Below are 18,342 nucleotides of genomic sequence, written 5' to 3'. Positions count from 1 at the left end.
ATATAATTATTTTTAATTTTTTTACAATATAACTATACTATATATACTATTAAAGAATATTGCATTCTTTGATAATGTTGTACCGTCATCGCGTTAAGTACATACTATCGTCCAATGGTGGTCCCAGTGGTAACAAAAATGATGCTGGGTAGATAAAAAAGGGGACTTGTGAGTTTCTATATTCCTCACCACAAAAAATTTTGCATAGAACCGCAACAGCAGAAAAAAATGAAAAAATGAAAATATTGTTTATACATAATGAATGATTAACTTATTTCTTTTCACTACCTTATTGTTGTTACTTTGGAAATCAACTTTAAATATATCCTCTGTAGGTATATCAACTTTACTTTCATTTTTTTCCAAGTGTGCTTGCGCCTTGAATGTTTGGTTGCGCATGTGTATAACATATCTCCTACTCATGACGTCGCCTTTTCATAATTATTCAAAGTGTAATAATTATTTTTAACTAATTAACGATAAATAAAAAATATTTGATAAAATAAAGTTGAGCAAATAATTGCCAAATAATAGCACTTATTCATTTTTTTATGCTGTTAAGGTTCTTTGTCAGTGTTCCTATGGTAGTAAATTTTAATCGACACTTTTTTTATCTATTTATAATTCTAGACGATAATATATGACCAGATGGTAAATAAGAATCACTTGTAACTACGTAAAAATATCATGCAATGTTAAATTTATTAAATAGTTATAATTTTTTAATTTTATTATTCCAGTGGAGACGTACTTTAAAAGAATCTTTTGTTTTTTTTTTCTTTTCTTTTCATTATTTCTACGACTGTGTTATTGACAATGTATTTTCATTTTTTTTCTTTTTTTTATATAAAGGGTAACATTAATTTTTTCAACTGAATTATGTGTTATGTGATTAGGAGAGAATATGGAATAATATTTTAATATAGATATATATATATATTTTTTTTTTGTGAAGTTATTTTAGCTTCCATTTTCTTCACATACCACATAAGGAAACAATTTGTATCATAATTATACAGTTATTACACATTGAATTTCAACTTTGAGTACAAATCATTTGCCACACGAAAAAATGTTGTCATTTGAATTATCTCTTAAATAATCTACGGACTTGCACATGGAGAACTGAGTTCTGCATGTATGGAAAGCATTTTGGTACTCCATAAAGTCAGTCTTGAACAGCAGCAAAACTATGACTGAATATTCAGTAGAGCTTTCGTTATCTTTTCTAAAGAAAATTATTTTGCTACTACACACATTAGAGTAGAGAATTATTTTGTAGATTAGTTGGCATGGAATAATGATTTCGTTGTGCAGGTGGCTGATAGATCGGTTGAGTACTACGTACTGGACCACGTTTCTTATTGTATCCTTTATTTCCCGAGTTAGGTCCATTGCCACCTCTGCGGAACTCCATACCACCTAGACATATTATTTTCATTAGGTATATGTATATATAGTAAGTTCAATTCGAAATATAATACTACGAATAACCTGTAATATTATTTTGACTTGGCTCATTTCGAGTTTGCCTGTTGTTTGCTCTTTGATCCCTTCCTCGATCATTTTTTTCCTAAAATATATTTTAGATACACTTTAATAATGCATAATATTGAAATATCTCAAATATGTGAAATTATTTCGTACCATATGAATGTCTTCAGTTATAGGTATACAATCTTCTTGAAGAACCTCTTCATAATTTTCAAAACCTTTAAATTGTACAACGCAGGTTTTTTCAGATACGGCAGTCACTTCAGCATTATAATACTATAAATATCAAAAGAGTATGAAAATAATTATTTAATTATATAAGAATATAAATAAATAATTAAATAAATACATACTCTATTATCTTCCCAATATTTAGCCATGCACTTGTCACCTATTTGCCACACCCATGGATTACTAGTAGGAACATTAGTACTTTGATTATTTAAATGATGATTTTCATTTTTATGTGCAGTAGATCCAATATTTTCCCTACTATTATTTGCATTATCATGTAAATGATATTTATTTAAATGGTTTCTATCATTTCTATCGGACGTATTAGCTCCATAAACTCTACTTCCTGTCTCTTGTGATCGATTATGTCTATTATAGGAATTGTCAGGAAGATGTCTGTTCCTAGTTTCTGATTCAAAATGGTTATAATTCCTATTACTAGAATGATTTTTTCCCTGTTGATCGTGTTGATTTTTATGATTATTTCCATTGTCTTCAGTATACCCAATACCAGAATGAGATTGAGGAAGAGAATTTTTATATTCATTATGTTGATTCTTTTGAGAACCACTTCTATTTCCATTATCTTGATGATAGTAACCATGTGTATCCTGATTTCGTTGAAATCTAGGTGGTTTACTTTGTTGAGTACTACTATTTCCATTGTACTGTGAATATTGCTGAGAAACAGAATTATTATTACTTAATCTTTTATTTACTTTATTTTCTTCACTATGTCTTGGAGGAGCTTGATACCCACGACCACCTCTTTGAGACCTATAATGCATCAAAAAATATAGAATCTAATCATTGTTCTATATTATTTTATTATTCTATAATATACTTACCGTCCTCCTCTAGCACTATGCATATCTGCTTTTGATTCAAGACGTTCAACATTATTTTCATTACTTTGTACATAATTATTTTGAGCAGTTTCTAAAGGCTCCGGTTGAATTGGCAACTTGTCCTCGAGAAAATCAAATAAAGATATTTTTCCACTGCTTGGTTTACTGTCCTCAGATTTTTTATCAAAACGCTTACTTCTTGGTTCTCTTGGCTCTCTAGGTTCTCTTGAATCCCTATTATAAATATAAAATAATTAATAATTTGTGTAGTTTACTTTAGTTATAAAAAAAACAAAAATAAAACAATAAAATATACTTGTTTTTATTATTGGTTCTTTGTAAACTTTTGATTGCTTTATCAACATTATTTCTGTTAACACGCAAAGCATATTCAGCTTGCTCTACGGAAAATCCTTGTTCTACTATCCTTTGTACACTATGATCTAGTAGCTGTAATATATAAAGTGATAATAGTATAATTAATTAAGAAGTATAGATTATAATTTAAGAAAATATTAATATTCTTTATGTTAACCTGCTTATTTCCACCGCCAAAAACTTTTTTGCTACCTTGTTTAGCAGCTTCAGCTATCGCATCTTTACGCTGTGCTTCAAATTCAGCATTTTCCTTACTACTTTTATCCTTTTCAGCTAACGCTTTGAAATTTTTGTCCTGATCAGAAATTCTCATAATTTCTCTTCCAAACGGTATCCATGGTGGAGGACCACCTTCCTCTGCAGATCTTACTCTTGAGTGATTTGCTAATTTCTATTAGGAATAATCGATATTTTGTTAAAACTAGGTATAATACAGTTTTAAAATTATAATATGAATTAAAGTAAACTTTGTATTTACTTTATTTAATTCCCATTTTTCTACAAGACCCGATACTCTTCCTCCTAATAGTTGACCTATGTGCAAAGATCTTAACAGAATAATTCCATGTGATATAGGAACACTTCCTGGTTTTAGTAATAATTTTGTACCGGGAGGTGTATTCAAGCTATAAAAAACAAAGAAACAAATGCACAAGCCTCATTAAATAACATTTAAATTCAGGCTTGAATACCTTTACATTATCGGTTACCTTATGGAAGGAAGAGGATCAATTTCCACAGCTTGATAATTATTTTTACCATCGGTTAAAGATATCTTTAACATGCGTGGTGCACCACGAGATTCTTCATTACTTTTAGGGGCAGCAACATTGCGTAATTTTTGTATTTGTAGTACAATATTTCCTTGATGAATGTCTCCTTGTCCGCTACCAATTTCTTTTAAATCAAGCTATAATAATAATGGTATAAAATATTGGAAAAGAAAATATTCATACAAGCTGTACAAACAAGAACTTATGCGAAAAACTTACATCCAAGCAACGTCTTAATACTTCCTCTGTGTTGCTGATATTACCAGAATCACTGACAAGATTATATCCATCGTTGGAAAGATACCTAATATAAATATTTAGTTGAATTTCAGTAGAAAGCTTCACAAGACATTGTTTACTTCAATACCAATACCATATCACAATACATTTAAATAACTCAGAGACAACAAAGCAATCAACTATGTCACTCACCAACCATGATCTTTTAACTTTTCCATAGCAGTCACTTTAATTTTCCTTGCATAAAGAAATTCTTCAGTTTATAAATTATCGCACTTTTATTATTACTTTTTTGGCAAATTATTTAATAGAAATGTATAAACTAGAAAATATCTTTTTCACGAAATATATGCAATGCATTTGGTGAAACGTAGGTAAACATTTTATCAGCTGACACAATAAATCAAATATAGAAATTTCGAACGCTCCGTTAAGATATTATGACGGAGTAATATTTTTACAATATTTTTTTTCAACGATCCTTGTATGTCTTACTACTGTGCAATTGTAAAGAATAATCGAACGAAAGAACCGCGCCTACTAAAATCTAACTTGTCTGCCACCATCTTGAAAATGTTGTTGCATCAATTATCAAGATCAACGTCAGATGGCGCGTCGATTAACTTTCAATCGAGAATAAACTTTATTTTTTTTTTAATTTTGTTTTTTTCCCCCTCCCCCTACTTCGCTGCTATAAATGGTTTTTCTTTTTATTAAATTAATATACATGTTTTTACAATTACGATTTTAATATTTCGATAGGCGTTTCATTTAAAGAAAAAAAGAAATAAATAATTACACACACATACACATATATGATACATAGGATACATAGAATAATATTTCAAATTCTAAATTAAAATCATATACTCAAATATTCTTGCAAACATTTTCCGAACTTATCACGTTTCTAAACAGATTATTAAGAAATAAATAACTGGATTGAATTTTTATATGAATTCATGAACAACAAGTACGACACGTACACATGTTCGTACGTAATTTATATATATGTATATATGTATTTACATATGTATGCAATTTATCAAGTCGATTGATCGGAGAGAATATGTTACATGTGTATGCTCCATCCAAAAATAATTTTCCTTGCAATGCTAAGATCATAAACGTTTTCGAAAGTAGGTCATGCGGATACCATGAAAGCCAGGGAGACTTGTATTTTGTATTCCGGACAAGACCGCTTAGATTTTTGATAATAGACGCAAAATAATACTATCTATTTAAATTTCTTACTTTTCTTTTTGTTTCTTAAAGGTTGAAACAAGACTCTTCTTAACGCAACATATATAATGATCGATAGTAACGAATAGTTCGATTAATCGCAAATCAACAACGATACAACCTAGATCTCTTTATTTAAATGAATAATTTGTTTAAAAGTGTATCGTGTTTATTCTAATATTTTTTACGCACAAAAGCATAGTAAAATTATTGAATATTTGATCAATGTATAATTTATTCTACGAAATTTACGTCTGCATATGTATTTATCTTAATCGAATGGTAGAAATTTAGCGAGGAATTAATTTAGCCAAAGACCGTCACACCCGTAATCTACTATGAAAGATTAATGAGTGGAAGTATAATCGTTGATTGGTCCAATTTAGATTTATGATTATTACTTGGGCGGAGTTCTGTTTAAACAAATAATGGAATTATACTGATCGCGTGGGAATCTGACTTTTCGATTGGCAAAAATATGAAAATATCGCTGAAAGAAAATAAGATCCACCCACCCAAATTGAAATTATTTATACGAATAGTAAAGAATATTTCAGTCAGGTTTTCATCCAAAGGAGAAAGTTATTTTCTCCCTTATTCATCATATAACATTTGTCTATTATAACTAACAAAAGCAATGAAATTTCCTTTTTTTTTTTTTTTCTTTTTCTTTTGAATATATGAAATCGACGTTGAAATTAACATAATAACGTATCATCATCATCATCATCCTTCCGTTCTATCATTACTATTTTTCGTAACTTGAAAAATATTATGATAGGTGAAACGTGATCGATGAAATTTCTCTATAAGAGTTAAAATAAAACGTAGAAGGAAATTATCGATGTCTCTTCTCATAACCTATCTTTCTCTCTTGATTGCATGACCCTGTTGAAACAATTATCTTCGAGCGAAATAACAGACTACGAGCGAGTACTCGCACCACGAAAATCCTTCGGTACGATTCATCAAATTGCACACCTTGCACGTCCTCGGAAATCGGAAAATGAGAAAAATAACGAGATTACCATAGAACGTAACACGACGTCCTCGTTTTTCCGCATACATAAAATAACATTCAAATATAATACAAATATTCCAAACGATATATTACGAAAGAACAACAAAATAATAACATTTAAATATTACGCGATTTGAATTGAGAATAAATCATCCGCCATTAATTTCCCCCTTGAAAAATTAATCGATAATCGATTACCATTCGTCATCATTGACCAATCAAAAACGTACTTACAAAATAACATTACGATATTTAAAATGAACCAATAAAAATGTACTATATCATTTCGATTAAATCATATAAATTTGGTACGAAAATTTGAAATATATAAAAAGCCTCGAAACCGATTGCGTTCGCGGGCTTTTTGAAAAGTGAATGTTGATTCGTGGTGTGTGTGTCTCCTCTGCGTATATTTAATGTAGAAAGAGAGAAAGAGAATAGAAGAGAGAAATAAAGGAGAAATGAAATAGAAGGGGAATCGAAAGAGGGGAAGAAGAACGCGCGCATTAAAACGCATTTTCAGATCACGTCTTCGTCACAAAGGACGTGAGGAGAACTGTTCCCCACTTTCGGCGGCCTCGAAGGATAGCGAGAGCGTAAATTTTACTCTATGTGATTCTCAACTTCAACTTAACATACAAAGATAACAGTGCTAAAAGAGCGTCGTTAATATCGTCATCGTCGTTGTTTTTCTCATCTTCTTTCTTGTTGATCGTTCCTTTGAGAATTTGTGTAATACGTTCAAATTGCATTTCAAAGAAAATTGAAAGAGAGAGAGAGATAGATAGAGAGAGAAAAAAATCAAACAAACGAGAAAAGGAGAAAAGATTAATCAAATAATTTTGGTCAACTTAATCATCATTGATTGTCTCGTTTCTTTTTGAGTAAGTATATTACACAAATACTATCGTGTATATTTTTTTTTTTGGAAGAAAAAAGTGATAAAGAGAACAAGTGTTTGAAATTTCGAACACCGGTTGAAACCTTATTGGATATCGTCTGAAAAGGGTCAAGAATACCGGCAAATAAAAAACAAAACAGGAGGAGAAGGAAACGAGTATGATTTTTCAAGATGATCATACATTTTGTTTATTGCATTATTCGATAATAAAATCGAAGTGTGAAAATCATCACGAGTATAGTGGAAATTTAAAAAAAAAAATAGAGAGAGAGACAGAGAGAGTGTGTGTGAGAGAGAGAGAGAGAGAGAGAGAAAAAGAGAGTTGAAAGTGAGTAAGAAGGTTTGGCTATTGTTTTAATCCAATTTTGTTATTCCTTTATTTCAATTTTTGGATCGTGAGTTTAGTGTTTGAATTTATTTGTGTTTTTTTTTGTTTCTGGAAGTGTGAAATTTGTGACGATTACATTGTACGGTTTTATTATTAAACGTACGAACCTCAGAGAATCGGTTTTACTTCCATCTTGTTCCACGCTTAGTATACTGGTAGTACCTTGCTGGTTATCGTCGAGAAATCGTCGTCGTTTGTAACTTAAAGCAGCGTTCACATCGACATTTTCATAAGAATTCATTTAATAATTCTATAAATTCGATGTAAGTGTTCATCATACAGTTTTTTTATAAATATATCTACAATTAAGATTAATTATTAATTTTTGATATTAAAGTTGCGTATACGGTGAGTCACTAAAGCATTTGTTTTTTTTTTTTTTCAACATTTCAAATAATCGTATAACTCGTTGATAAGTTTGAATTAGTTTCATTATTTATAATTAAAAATAATTTCCCTAATTTCTGACGCGTTTATTATAGATTATTATTATTATTATTATACATAATGTTGAATAAGTATAGTTTGTGTTGAAAAGATTTATTGTGAACGTGGCTTAAAACTGAATTCGGATTCTAATACTTTTCGTAGAATATCTAAATTTGTGTTGTCGACGACTTTCGAAAACCGTTTCAGATATTTCTATAGAATTTCTGATAGATTTCAATTGAAGCCAAATCCGTTGCATCGAAGAACAAAAAAAGAGTCCCCTTTTTATGCAGTTCATTAATAATCGGCGCCTACGATCACTTTAATACCGACCGATTAGAATTTTAAGTTCCCTTCACACAGAAAAATAAATCATTATTTATTTCGTAAAAGAATAATTCATTCGATAACAAAAAATAATAATATAATGTTAAATGAAATAAAAAAAGAATAAACGTAAGAGAAGAAAAGTGGAAAACAAATGATAAACAAATTTATATTTGTATACTAAACATGGATTTATGGAAAAATATTATTTAATTGGTTTAATTAAATCCTTTATATACATATATATGTAATTATACAAAATGATATTATCATTATAATAATTATTTCTTTTTTACTTATCCACAATCTAAAGTTCTAATATCACGTGTAATGCAAAATTAAAAGAAGAATACTCAATCATTGTAACGTGTAATGAAAAAAAAAATAAAATAGTGGTTAAACGATGGTTAATAATATAATTTTATTTGCATGACGTAGCTCACGTAATTATGCGGTTTGGTATGAAAAACTTATGACGAATTAAAACGCGTTATCGAAGCGTAAGGGTTGTTTTAAAGCTAGCCAATGTAAACAATATTTTTGCAAAGAGAAGTCAGTCAGGTTTTGTTTTACTTTTCTCTCATCCATTTCTCTCTTTCGAAACTCCCGCGCATGCTTGTTCTTCCACGTGTCTGGGACACAGGTGTGCTACTACACAAGACGTCACACTTACAAGAATTCTTTCTTTACTTTTATTTTCTTTTCTTGTACTACTTATTTTTATCGATATCGAATTTCGACGTAGATTTCAAAATTGTTTCTTCAACTATAATAATAAAATCATGGATTTTTCCAACCTTTTTATGTGATCAAAAAAAAATAAAAAGAAAACAAACGTTATCTTCAACGATACAAATTTAATTGGCAAACTTATTTTGTAAGATATTCGATAAATTGTAAATCCTTTTAGATTAAAATTCCTAATCTTTATTTTTATTATTAATTGCGTGTACCTTTGGAAATTCTTCTTAATCGATAATTGCATACAACGCGTGGTATGATGTCACGTTGAAGAGATTTTATACACGAAGGATTTTCTATCTCTCTTTCTCAACTACCGATGACTCAATCAAGCTATTTATTAATTGTAACGTGTTCGTTCGAAATAATAATACAACGCTTGCGTAGATTTGAAACAACGTTAGAGAAATAAAAGAAAAAATGAGAAGAATAATAGAAAATTTTGAAGTGGTAAAGATATAGGTGTGAATTTCATGAATTTTTTTAACACATAAGGAATTTATATAATTGATTGATATTGTGAGATTATATTTTACACATATATTTGAGAATATATTCTGAAATTTTCCACGATTTTTCTCGAAAAGTAGCAGTTGTCGAGCATTGTGATTCACCATTTGATTGATCAATTTGTTTACATTCTTGAAACCGCGCAATGTTTTTTTCCTCTTCTATGCAAATTACACTTACATTAGCTCAACAAAAATTGAACATTTAAATTTTTAGATAGCTGTCAACGCGAAGCATCATTTTTTTGCCATTTTTTCGTATTCTTTGTTTTACAATTAAAATAAAAAACAAATACTTCAATAGGATATCATTTTGATAATCAAATTTTCCTTTTTGGATAATTAAATTAAATTCCTCGCTAATAAACATTTATTTAATGCTGTAGTAAAATTAGGAATTAACGAATGGCCAATAATAATCTTATGGGGATGATAACAAAATGAAATTGTCATCGTTATTAATTCGTGTCCTCCACGCAATAATACGAGGAAGGATACAACAAGCTTGATGATGATGTCACGCATATATATATATATATATATATATGTATATGCACCACTACCCTACTTTTATTCTTTAGACTTTATAGTGGCCATGGATTACTTAATGTAAAGGGAGAATCCACTTTCTCCCTCTATCTGTTTCTCTCTCTTTTTCTCTCTTTTACAACGTCTTTTTAAGGCAACACTCTCTTGCGTGAACGTTAACATGCTTATGCTAGTAACGTGTTACACGTGTATCGTTACGTTATATCATTATTATGATTCATTTTGAAATGAATAGAAAAAAAATTTGGTTGAAATCTATAATATAAATCAACGTTATATTAATCAATTTATTATCGTTTTAATATTCTAATTAATAATGATCAAATATATATTAATAACATTATTTTAATATATTTATGCGTATGTGTGTTTTAAATATTATCGTGATAATATTATTTATTTATAAATAAGTATCGTAGGGAATTTGGAAATTAAAAAGAACTAGAACTTAGTTTTGATTAATTTAACATAATTAATTAAATTTAACTAGAACTTAGTTTTGATTAATTTAACACAATTAATTAAATTTAATCAAAACTAAGTTCTAGTTCTTTTTAATGTCCAAATTCCCTACAACAATTAATTTAACACAATTAATCAAAACTAAGTTCTAGTTCTTTTTAATGTCTAAATTCTCTACGATACTTATTTATTAATAATTTTATTTTTGGACGAGAGACGAGAGAAATAACTAATTTAAGATTTATTTTCAATAATATATAATTTTGATTTAACATTATTAATCTCTCATTCACAGTTATTTGATTGAAATTTAATATGAAATAATTAAACTAATAAACTAATACGAAAATAATATCGTAGGAGTTACGAGTAATCAATTAAAGAATTGAATTAATTACGAATATTAAAACGTGATTTTCCAAATAAATTTATTTCATCGATTTATATCGGTCTACTTAATGGTGTCTCTTCGGAATATTTATTTGATATCACCTTGAAACTATTTATTCTTATCGCTGATTCTTAAGTTACAAAACACGGATCGTTTTGATATATATATTTTTTTTTTTAGCAACGTTTCTCATTCCATTAAGAATATAATAATATAATGTAACGATCTAATCAAAAGAATATTTAATGTAATTAATCGACTAGGAAGTTTAAGATTTCTTTCACGTGTTTAAATTACAAAGTATCTTCTTTCGTAATAACCCCTAACGGAAATGAAAATAATTGGTCGATTAGATTACTAAGACAAATTTGTTTTAAACGAGTAAACGGAAATACCTGTTGGAATATTTTTGTCGAGACTTCGTGAATTAAAATGACGTCAGAATTATTACAATGATCGATACTAATTCGAGTAACTTATAGTCAATTTTTGAGAATACAATGTATTCCTGGAGTTTTTTTTTTTAAGAACAATCACGTCGTACAGTGTCATAGAATATAATTCAACGTCAAAAAAGAAGGAAAAAAATTGTTTGTTCCTTTAAAAAAAATCTATTCACTATGGATTTATAATAACTGTGTATCTATGTGTGTGTACACGTATTACGAGTTACCCGATTAGTTTCAACATCATTTTGAAAGTACAATTTACTATTCTCACGTTTAATTATTGTAATTATTGTTGTTTTAGTAGATCAAAAGATTGAACAAATATGGGATACGGTACAGAGATGGACGGTTGCGGCCGTTTTATGAAATATTCTTTATTCTTCACAAATTTCATTATCTTTGTAAGTAATAATATAAATATAATATATATCTTTGATATCTAACAATTAAAGATAATAATCCATTTAAAATGAATGATCAATCGTTATATCGAATTTAATTTGTATTAATTTTAGATTGGCGGTGTTGTTATAACTGGTTTAGCAATATGGGCGTTTGTCGACAAAGTACCTTATATCGGTGATTTGATAGGAAACGATTTGTTAACAGGTACCGTTTATGTTTTATTAGCTGGCGGAATTTTGGTATCAATTATCGCTTTCTTCGGATGTGTTGGTGCGTCACGTGAAGTCAAGTGTATGCTGGTCACAGTGAGTCCTTTAATTAAATCCAAATTATTTCCTTTATTTTCTCTCTCCTTTTTTCTTTCCTGCTGATCTAACACAAAACGTAACAATGATTATTATTATTATCATTTCTTAGTATTTCATAATCGTATTCCTGCTGTTCGTGACGATTCTTATCGGCGGTATTCTTGGGTATGTGTTCAGTGAAAAATTGGTTAACACGTTGGAACGAGAGATGTCTGGTAGTTTGAGACTTTACGATCATCGAAAATCTGTCCGAGATACCTGGGATACTACGCAAACTCAGGTGTGAATAATAATTATAATGAATATATAATATAATAACGAATAAGAATTTTTATATTATACATTATAGTATATATATTTTGATATCAAATATATAAAATAGATGATATTATTAGATATATATATATTTATATTTTCAAATATTAGCTTCATTGTTGCGGTGTACATACCTGGAGAGATTGGGGACATCATGGTCTTCGTGTACCCCAAAGTTGTTGTCGCGAGGTTCAACCTGGACAGGTATGTTAATACGTAATTATAAATTCTAAGTGTATTGTTATCGAGAAAAATAATTTTATTCAATGAACGTGTCCATTGCAACCGGTTAAACAGATGTCCTTCATCATGCAATGATAACTATTACTAAATTATGATTCATCATGATCAGTGGTGAATTTATAATATCATTGCCATGTTTCTAAATATCAACCATCCACTTTTATATCCGTCATCTCACATTTCAAACAACATCATTTTTATTTTCTTCTTTTGATTATTTAATCATCCTACTATTTTTCTTCTTCTACTTCTTCTTCTTCTATTTTATACAACTTTCTCACGCTTTCACTCGATTAAACTTTCTCAAACGATACGTTGGTTATTTATTTACCATTTGATATGCTTGTAGCGATTTAACTGCAGTGCCGGTACCGATACAGTAAACCCATCGAATGCTTATCTGGAAGGTTGCCTAAATAGAACACAAATTTATATGCAACAGCATGCAGCTGTTATGGGAGGTGCTGGTATAGCTGTTGCGTGTCTCATGGTAAGTATTGTCCATTGATTTCTTTCTCAATGTCACGTCTACCATTTTTTTTTTTTTTTTATTATGACATTAGTATTTATAATGATATAATTTATATAATCTACTTATATGAGTAATACAGCTTATTACGATAACTAACATTGTTTTTTTTGTTTCTATCACAATTATTTATTAAAAGAATGAAATTATATAACATCATTTAATTTTTCTTTACTGATCGTGTGTTGATTTTTTTTTTCCTTTTCAGTTCTTTGGAATGGTATTCTCTTGCGCTTTATTCAAGATGATTGAATGACAAAATAATGACTACTACGTTTAAAACATCTCTACGCGCATTTTCACATCATCAAGACTTTTTTTCAACATGGAAGATAATGAACATTTTCCAACGCATACTTTCACGATTTTTCTTTCCTCTTATATGAATCATAACTAACGATAGATCTTTATCATGGTCATTAATAAATTTGCATCTCGGTGTATATCTCGATGACAAAATTTCGCCATTAATTTTTCTATCTTTTCTAATACTTATGAATATTTCTATTTTTTCTCTCGCTCTCTCTCTTTCTCTCTCTATATATATATATATAAATATATTATTTGTCTACTTATTTCATTATAAATATATATGAGACATATAAGTATAAGTATATTAAATATTAATGTAAAATAATATATCAATGTTATTTAACCATTTTTTTTTGCGTTGGGAAAGACACGTTCAAAACGTAGATTTTAATTTTCTTTTACGATCAAAGCAATTACTCGCAACAACTAAACAAAAAAATAAACAAAAAGAAACAGAATTCTCAAAGATTTAAAATATGCGCCAAGAAAAACAAACAATTGTATAATGCATTAGCAAAAATATTTGGAAAGTGCGAGTAATGTATTGTTGCATTACATATTCCAGATTATTTGGAAATCTATCAACACTGTAGAAAATGATTAATAAATCAAGTTAGTGTACATATAATATCTATGTGAAAAAAAAAATAGACAAAGACACACAAAATGTATCGCGAGAGAAATTTTGTCGAATAATTTCGTTTCGAGTTACGTTTCCACGTCGAATTATTTACACGTACCATTTGAAAACGTGAATTTATGAACGGTTGTCATAACAAGAGTGGTTAAGCGATTCTTCTTTCGAATATTTTTAACGAATCGCATTTCTGTTCAATATTTTTTTTGCGTTTACATAAGCTAATGATTAAATGTAACGTGTCATCTTACGATTTTATGTATGATAAAGTAAAGTATTGTAAGAGTATTATAATATTATCATAATTTATCCTACAAAACCTTTAATTATATATATATATATAAAGTTCGTAAAGTTTTACGTAAGGATTCTCTTTAATGATTAAATTATAATTTTTCTTAAAAATATATTGTACATACTTAAACTTTAACAATTCACTTAAATATGAATATGATATCGATTTTTTTTGTTAATATAGTAAGTCTTTTTTTCTTGTACCTGTTCTAAGGTAATCGTTCTTAACGAGTAAACTACTTTGATTAATAATAATTAAAACCAAATATCTATATAAGATTACTAATTGTTGTTTGTTTTTAAATGTATATAGAATTTAATTAATTTAATATTAAAAGTTAAATTAATAAAAATAAAAAAGTTTAAAATATATTGAAATTCTAGTAACCTTGCTAAGCGGATATCGGTAATAGTAGTGCTCTACCTTTATTTTACCGACCGAGATCTGATGGTAATTTACCATAGAAATAATTGTTAATTATATTCAATAAATATCCTTTAAATATATTTAAGTCCCGTGAACCCCCTATCTAAACCCCTACACCCATATATTTTAAACTTTCTTATTTCCTAGTAACTTTTAATAGCAATTAATGTACACAAAGTGAATGTGTAATTAAATTCTATATACATTTAAAAACAAACAACAATTAGAAATCTTATATAGATATTTTGTTTTAATTATTATATTTTCTGCTGTTGAGATTTCATGCCAACTTTTTGGTGGTGGCTTTTTCGAATATTTTTTTCAGGTCCTTGCACCACTATAGTCGCTTACTCGAGTAACTTACTTGTTCACACATCGTTTTAATTAATTAAATAATAATAAAATAAATTATTACTAAGTTTACTCTTAGGGAAGTTGTTTTTTGGACGGATTTAATTAAGATGAACACTATATTTATCCGTTGAACGTTTCGTCTCTATTTGAGACTTCCTCAGCAACTAAAATTATTTATTATGACATATTATTTTATATACAAATACCAAAAAGAACTTACAATTCATAGCGTTATTTTACCTTGATAGTTATGTTCATAAGTCAATATAACATCATTTTTATTACAGTCATAAGTTTTCACTATCTTATAAATAGAGTCAATTTTTAAAAAAAAACGTTATTCTACTATAACTTTTCGAACACTACTGGTTACCTCTAAGCTGGTGTTTCCTAATTTAGATGTCTTTATTATTATTGTAACCTCTCTTTTTGGTATTTGTATATAAAATAATATGTCATAATAAATAATTTTAGTTGCTGAGGAAGTCTCAAATAGAGACGAAACGTTCAACGGATAAATATAGTGTTCATCTTAATTAAACCCGTCCAAAAAATAACTTCCCTAAGAGTAAACTTAGTAATAATATTAATAAATTTTGGATAAGAAAAAAAAAATCTTGATTATATTAACAATAAAATAAATATTGATAAAATTGAATAAAATATATATTGATCGATATTATTTCTTTTAATTTTGTTTTCGTTGATCATTCGAATGAATTCGTATTAATAAATAAAATAAAACAATTTATTTATATTAGTGCACGTATAGAATCCTGTAATCACGGGAATGATTCTCCTTGCGAATATAAGTTCACGTGCCTTGAGCAATTCTTTCGTTTAACGTGTTCTACCATTATTACAAAAGGTAGAAAAGGGTTTTGCAATAACAAAGAAAACTGAGTCCTACGAATTTGATCAAACGTTTTAACTTGCACTTTGCTTCTTCCAAAGCATTACTACGTTCTTTGCATTAGTAATAACAAAAATGTGATGAAAGAGTTAAAAAAAATGAAAGAAAAAGAATGAAAAAACGATTCTGTCATTCCACATTGATTTTCACTATTCTTCTTTATTCCCTTTTTTCTTTTTTTTTATCTATTTTATCTATTTTCCTCGGGGGCACTGTCATCCGTGTTCCATCGGATTTGAAATTCTCATTCTCCCTTTGACGGGACTGGGGGGAGGGGGTTGGAAATAGTCCTGCCGAGAAAAAAATCGTTTAAAGCTGCGTCACATTTGCATTTTTTTTGTGTTTTCTCTTCTCTCTCTCTCTCTCTCTCTCTCTTTCTTTCCTTCTCAAGTTGGAAGATAACAAAAAAAAAAAAGAAATGAGAAAAATAAAAAGATTGTAAACTCTCTTTCTCGATAGTAACACGCTCTTTATCGGCATTCTTCTTCGATCCTGCAGAAAAATAAAGGATAAAATAAGAAAAAAAAAAAAAAGAAACAAATAACAAAAAGTAGGAAAAAAAATTGTCTCTCAAGTAGGAATAAGCGGATAGATGGGTGGTGACAAGGGGGAGGGGAGGGGGGGGGTGAGGGAAACAATCAAAGAGAGAAAGAGATAGAGAAATCTTTCTATCGATTCCGTCTCGGGAATTAAATCGAGAGAAAGAGAGAGAGAGAGACAGAGAGAGAGATAAAAAGAAAGAAAGAAAGAAAAGAAAAGAAAAATCCGTTGACGGATGACGTATCGTCGAAAGCGTTTCTTTTGTTCGTTACGAGCACTTATCTCGATTAATTTTCACGTTTGCAAATAAAAAAAAAAATAGAAAAAAATAGAAAAATATTCCCACACATATATAATATATATATATATATATACACACACACGCGTAATTATACGAACTTTGCCGTGTCGTTGTCATCTATTCCAATAATTTGTTCTCTTATTTTCGATAGTTCGTTGAATAATCTTTGTGAAAAGAAAAAGAAAAAAAGAAAAAGGGACGATCCTCCCTTAACGAGACGAAATAGGAATACATATACCGAATTTAAATAGAAAAATTCGCGATACGGTGGTGGTTGTGGTGGTGGTGGTGGTGGTGGTGTTTGAGGATGGAAGAGGAACCCTTCGCGTGGAAATAAAAAAAAAAAAGAAAAGGAAAAAGTAGATAAAAAGGTAGTAAGAAGGGTTAGGGTTTAGGCGAAAGGAGGAGGGGGAAGAGGGGGGGGGAGGAGAGGTACCCTTCGTAAAGGCATACAAAAGTGCATGCATGCATCTCGTCGAGCGTTTGAAATCTTCTTTTTAAGAGAGAAAAAAAAGAAAAAAGAATAAGACGATGGTGCCGACGACGTTCGTAACTAGGGGAAAGAAAAAAAAAAGAAAGGAGAGGAATAAAGTAGTAGTAGTAGTAGTAGTAGAAGAAGAAGAAGAAAAAGTAGATGAAGAAAGATCGCAAACACGGAAAGTAGAGCAGTCGAGGTTAGTGCACGCACGGTGTGTTCCGGCTTCTATGAACGATATTCAAGCTCAAATCGGAGTTAGGCTATGTATATGTGTGTATTTATATATATACACATATACGCATACACATGTATATTAAAATGCATCTACTAATATAAGTAATAGTGTTTTTATATACGTTTGATGGTGAATATAAGTATATACGGTAAATATATAGCTAATTGTAAAATAAGAAAACTAAGAGAGGAAGAAGAAGGATGAGGAGGAGGAAGAGGTGGAGGAGGAGGAAATGGAAGAACAAGAGAAGCGAAAAGAGAAGAACCCCAGACGTTGCTTGGGTTGATTTCGAAAGACTCGAAAGATTCTTACGATGCGTTGCCGTTAATGAAAGAAGGAAAAATAGAGTCCTCTTCACGGTTTATGCACCTTCCTTCCAATCTTTTTCTTTTTCTTTTTCTATTTCTCTTTCATTTTCTATTTCTACGTACCCTTTATCTTCCTTTTATACGTTTTCTATAAGTACAAAGTGGAAAGAAAAAACAATGAAGGAAAGATATTTTTCGAGAAATTCAACATCGATTAATGTTAGGTGTAAAACACGTAATATATATGTATAAGTGAAAATATTTTTAATATTTTGGAAGGAACTACGATAGATGTAAAATACATAAATAACTTTTTTTTTTAATGTAATTTAAAGATTTTCTTGTAGTATTACAATCAATTCAATAA

At 29.1% G+C, this 18,342-nt stretch overlaps 2 protein-coding genes across 5 annotated transcripts; one reads left to right on the top strand and one right to left on the bottom strand.

The window, feature by feature from the left end:
- Positions 1-946: 946 nt before the first annotated feature.
- On the bottom strand, positions 947-7,781 carry LOC106792614 (tudor domain-containing protein 3-like). Of its 2 annotated transcripts, none has more exons than XM_014759088.1 (11): positions 7,627-7,781; positions 3,947-4,031; positions 3,665-3,864; positions 3,433-3,580; positions 3,112-3,345; positions 2,893-3,026; positions 2,577-2,810; positions 1,848-2,505; positions 1,648-1,770; positions 1,495-1,573; positions 947-1,422 (listed from the first exon to the last, which is right to left on the bottom strand). In XM_014759088.1, the coding sequence occupies exons 1-11, from the start codon at positions 7,758-7,760 to the stop codon at positions 1,259-1,261; spliced, it is 2,193 nt and encodes a 730-aa protein (XP_014614574.1). In that variant the 5' UTR covers positions 7,761-7,781; the 3' UTR covers positions 947-1,258. The 2 variants fall into 2 exon arrangements, with proteins under 2 accessions (XP_014614574.1, XP_014614575.1); XM_014759089.1 differs by lacking the exon at positions 7,627-7,781 and adding an exon at positions 4,160-4,544.
- Positions 6,747-13,573, top strand: LOC106792615 (CD151 antigen). 3 transcript variants are annotated; one of them, XM_014759091.1, is made up of 7 exons: positions 6,747-7,114; positions 11,681-11,777; positions 11,892-12,086; positions 12,199-12,369; positions 12,516-12,608; positions 12,997-13,137; positions 13,385-13,573. In XM_014759091.1, the coding sequence occupies exons 2-7, from the start codon at positions 11,700-11,702 to the stop codon at positions 13,430-13,432; spliced, it is 726 nt and encodes a 241-aa protein (XP_014614577.1). In that variant the 5' UTR covers positions 6,747-7,114; positions 11,681-11,699; the 3' UTR covers positions 13,433-13,573. The 3 variants fall into 3 exon arrangements, with proteins under 3 accessions (XP_014614577.1, XP_014614576.1, XP_014614578.1); XM_014759090.1 differs by having other exon boundaries at positions 6,748-7,114; positions 11,678-11,777; XM_014759092.1 differs by lacking the exon at positions 6,747-7,114 and adding an exon at positions 7,702-7,782 and having other exon boundaries at positions 11,678-11,777.
- Positions 13,574-18,342: the final 4,769 nt, after the last annotated feature.

The sequence above is a fragment of the Polistes canadensis genome, unplaced genomic scaffold (genome assembly GCF_001313835.1).
Source record: "Polistes canadensis isolate GaletaPanama2010 unplaced genomic scaffold, ASM131383v1 scaffold_501, whole genome shotgun sequence".
NCBI lineage: Eukaryota > Metazoa > Arthropoda > Insecta > Hymenoptera > Vespidae > Polistes > Polistes canadensis.
The sequence above is the reverse complement of the archived record's forward strand: the minus strand, read 5'-3'. Positions and strand labels throughout refer to the sequence as shown.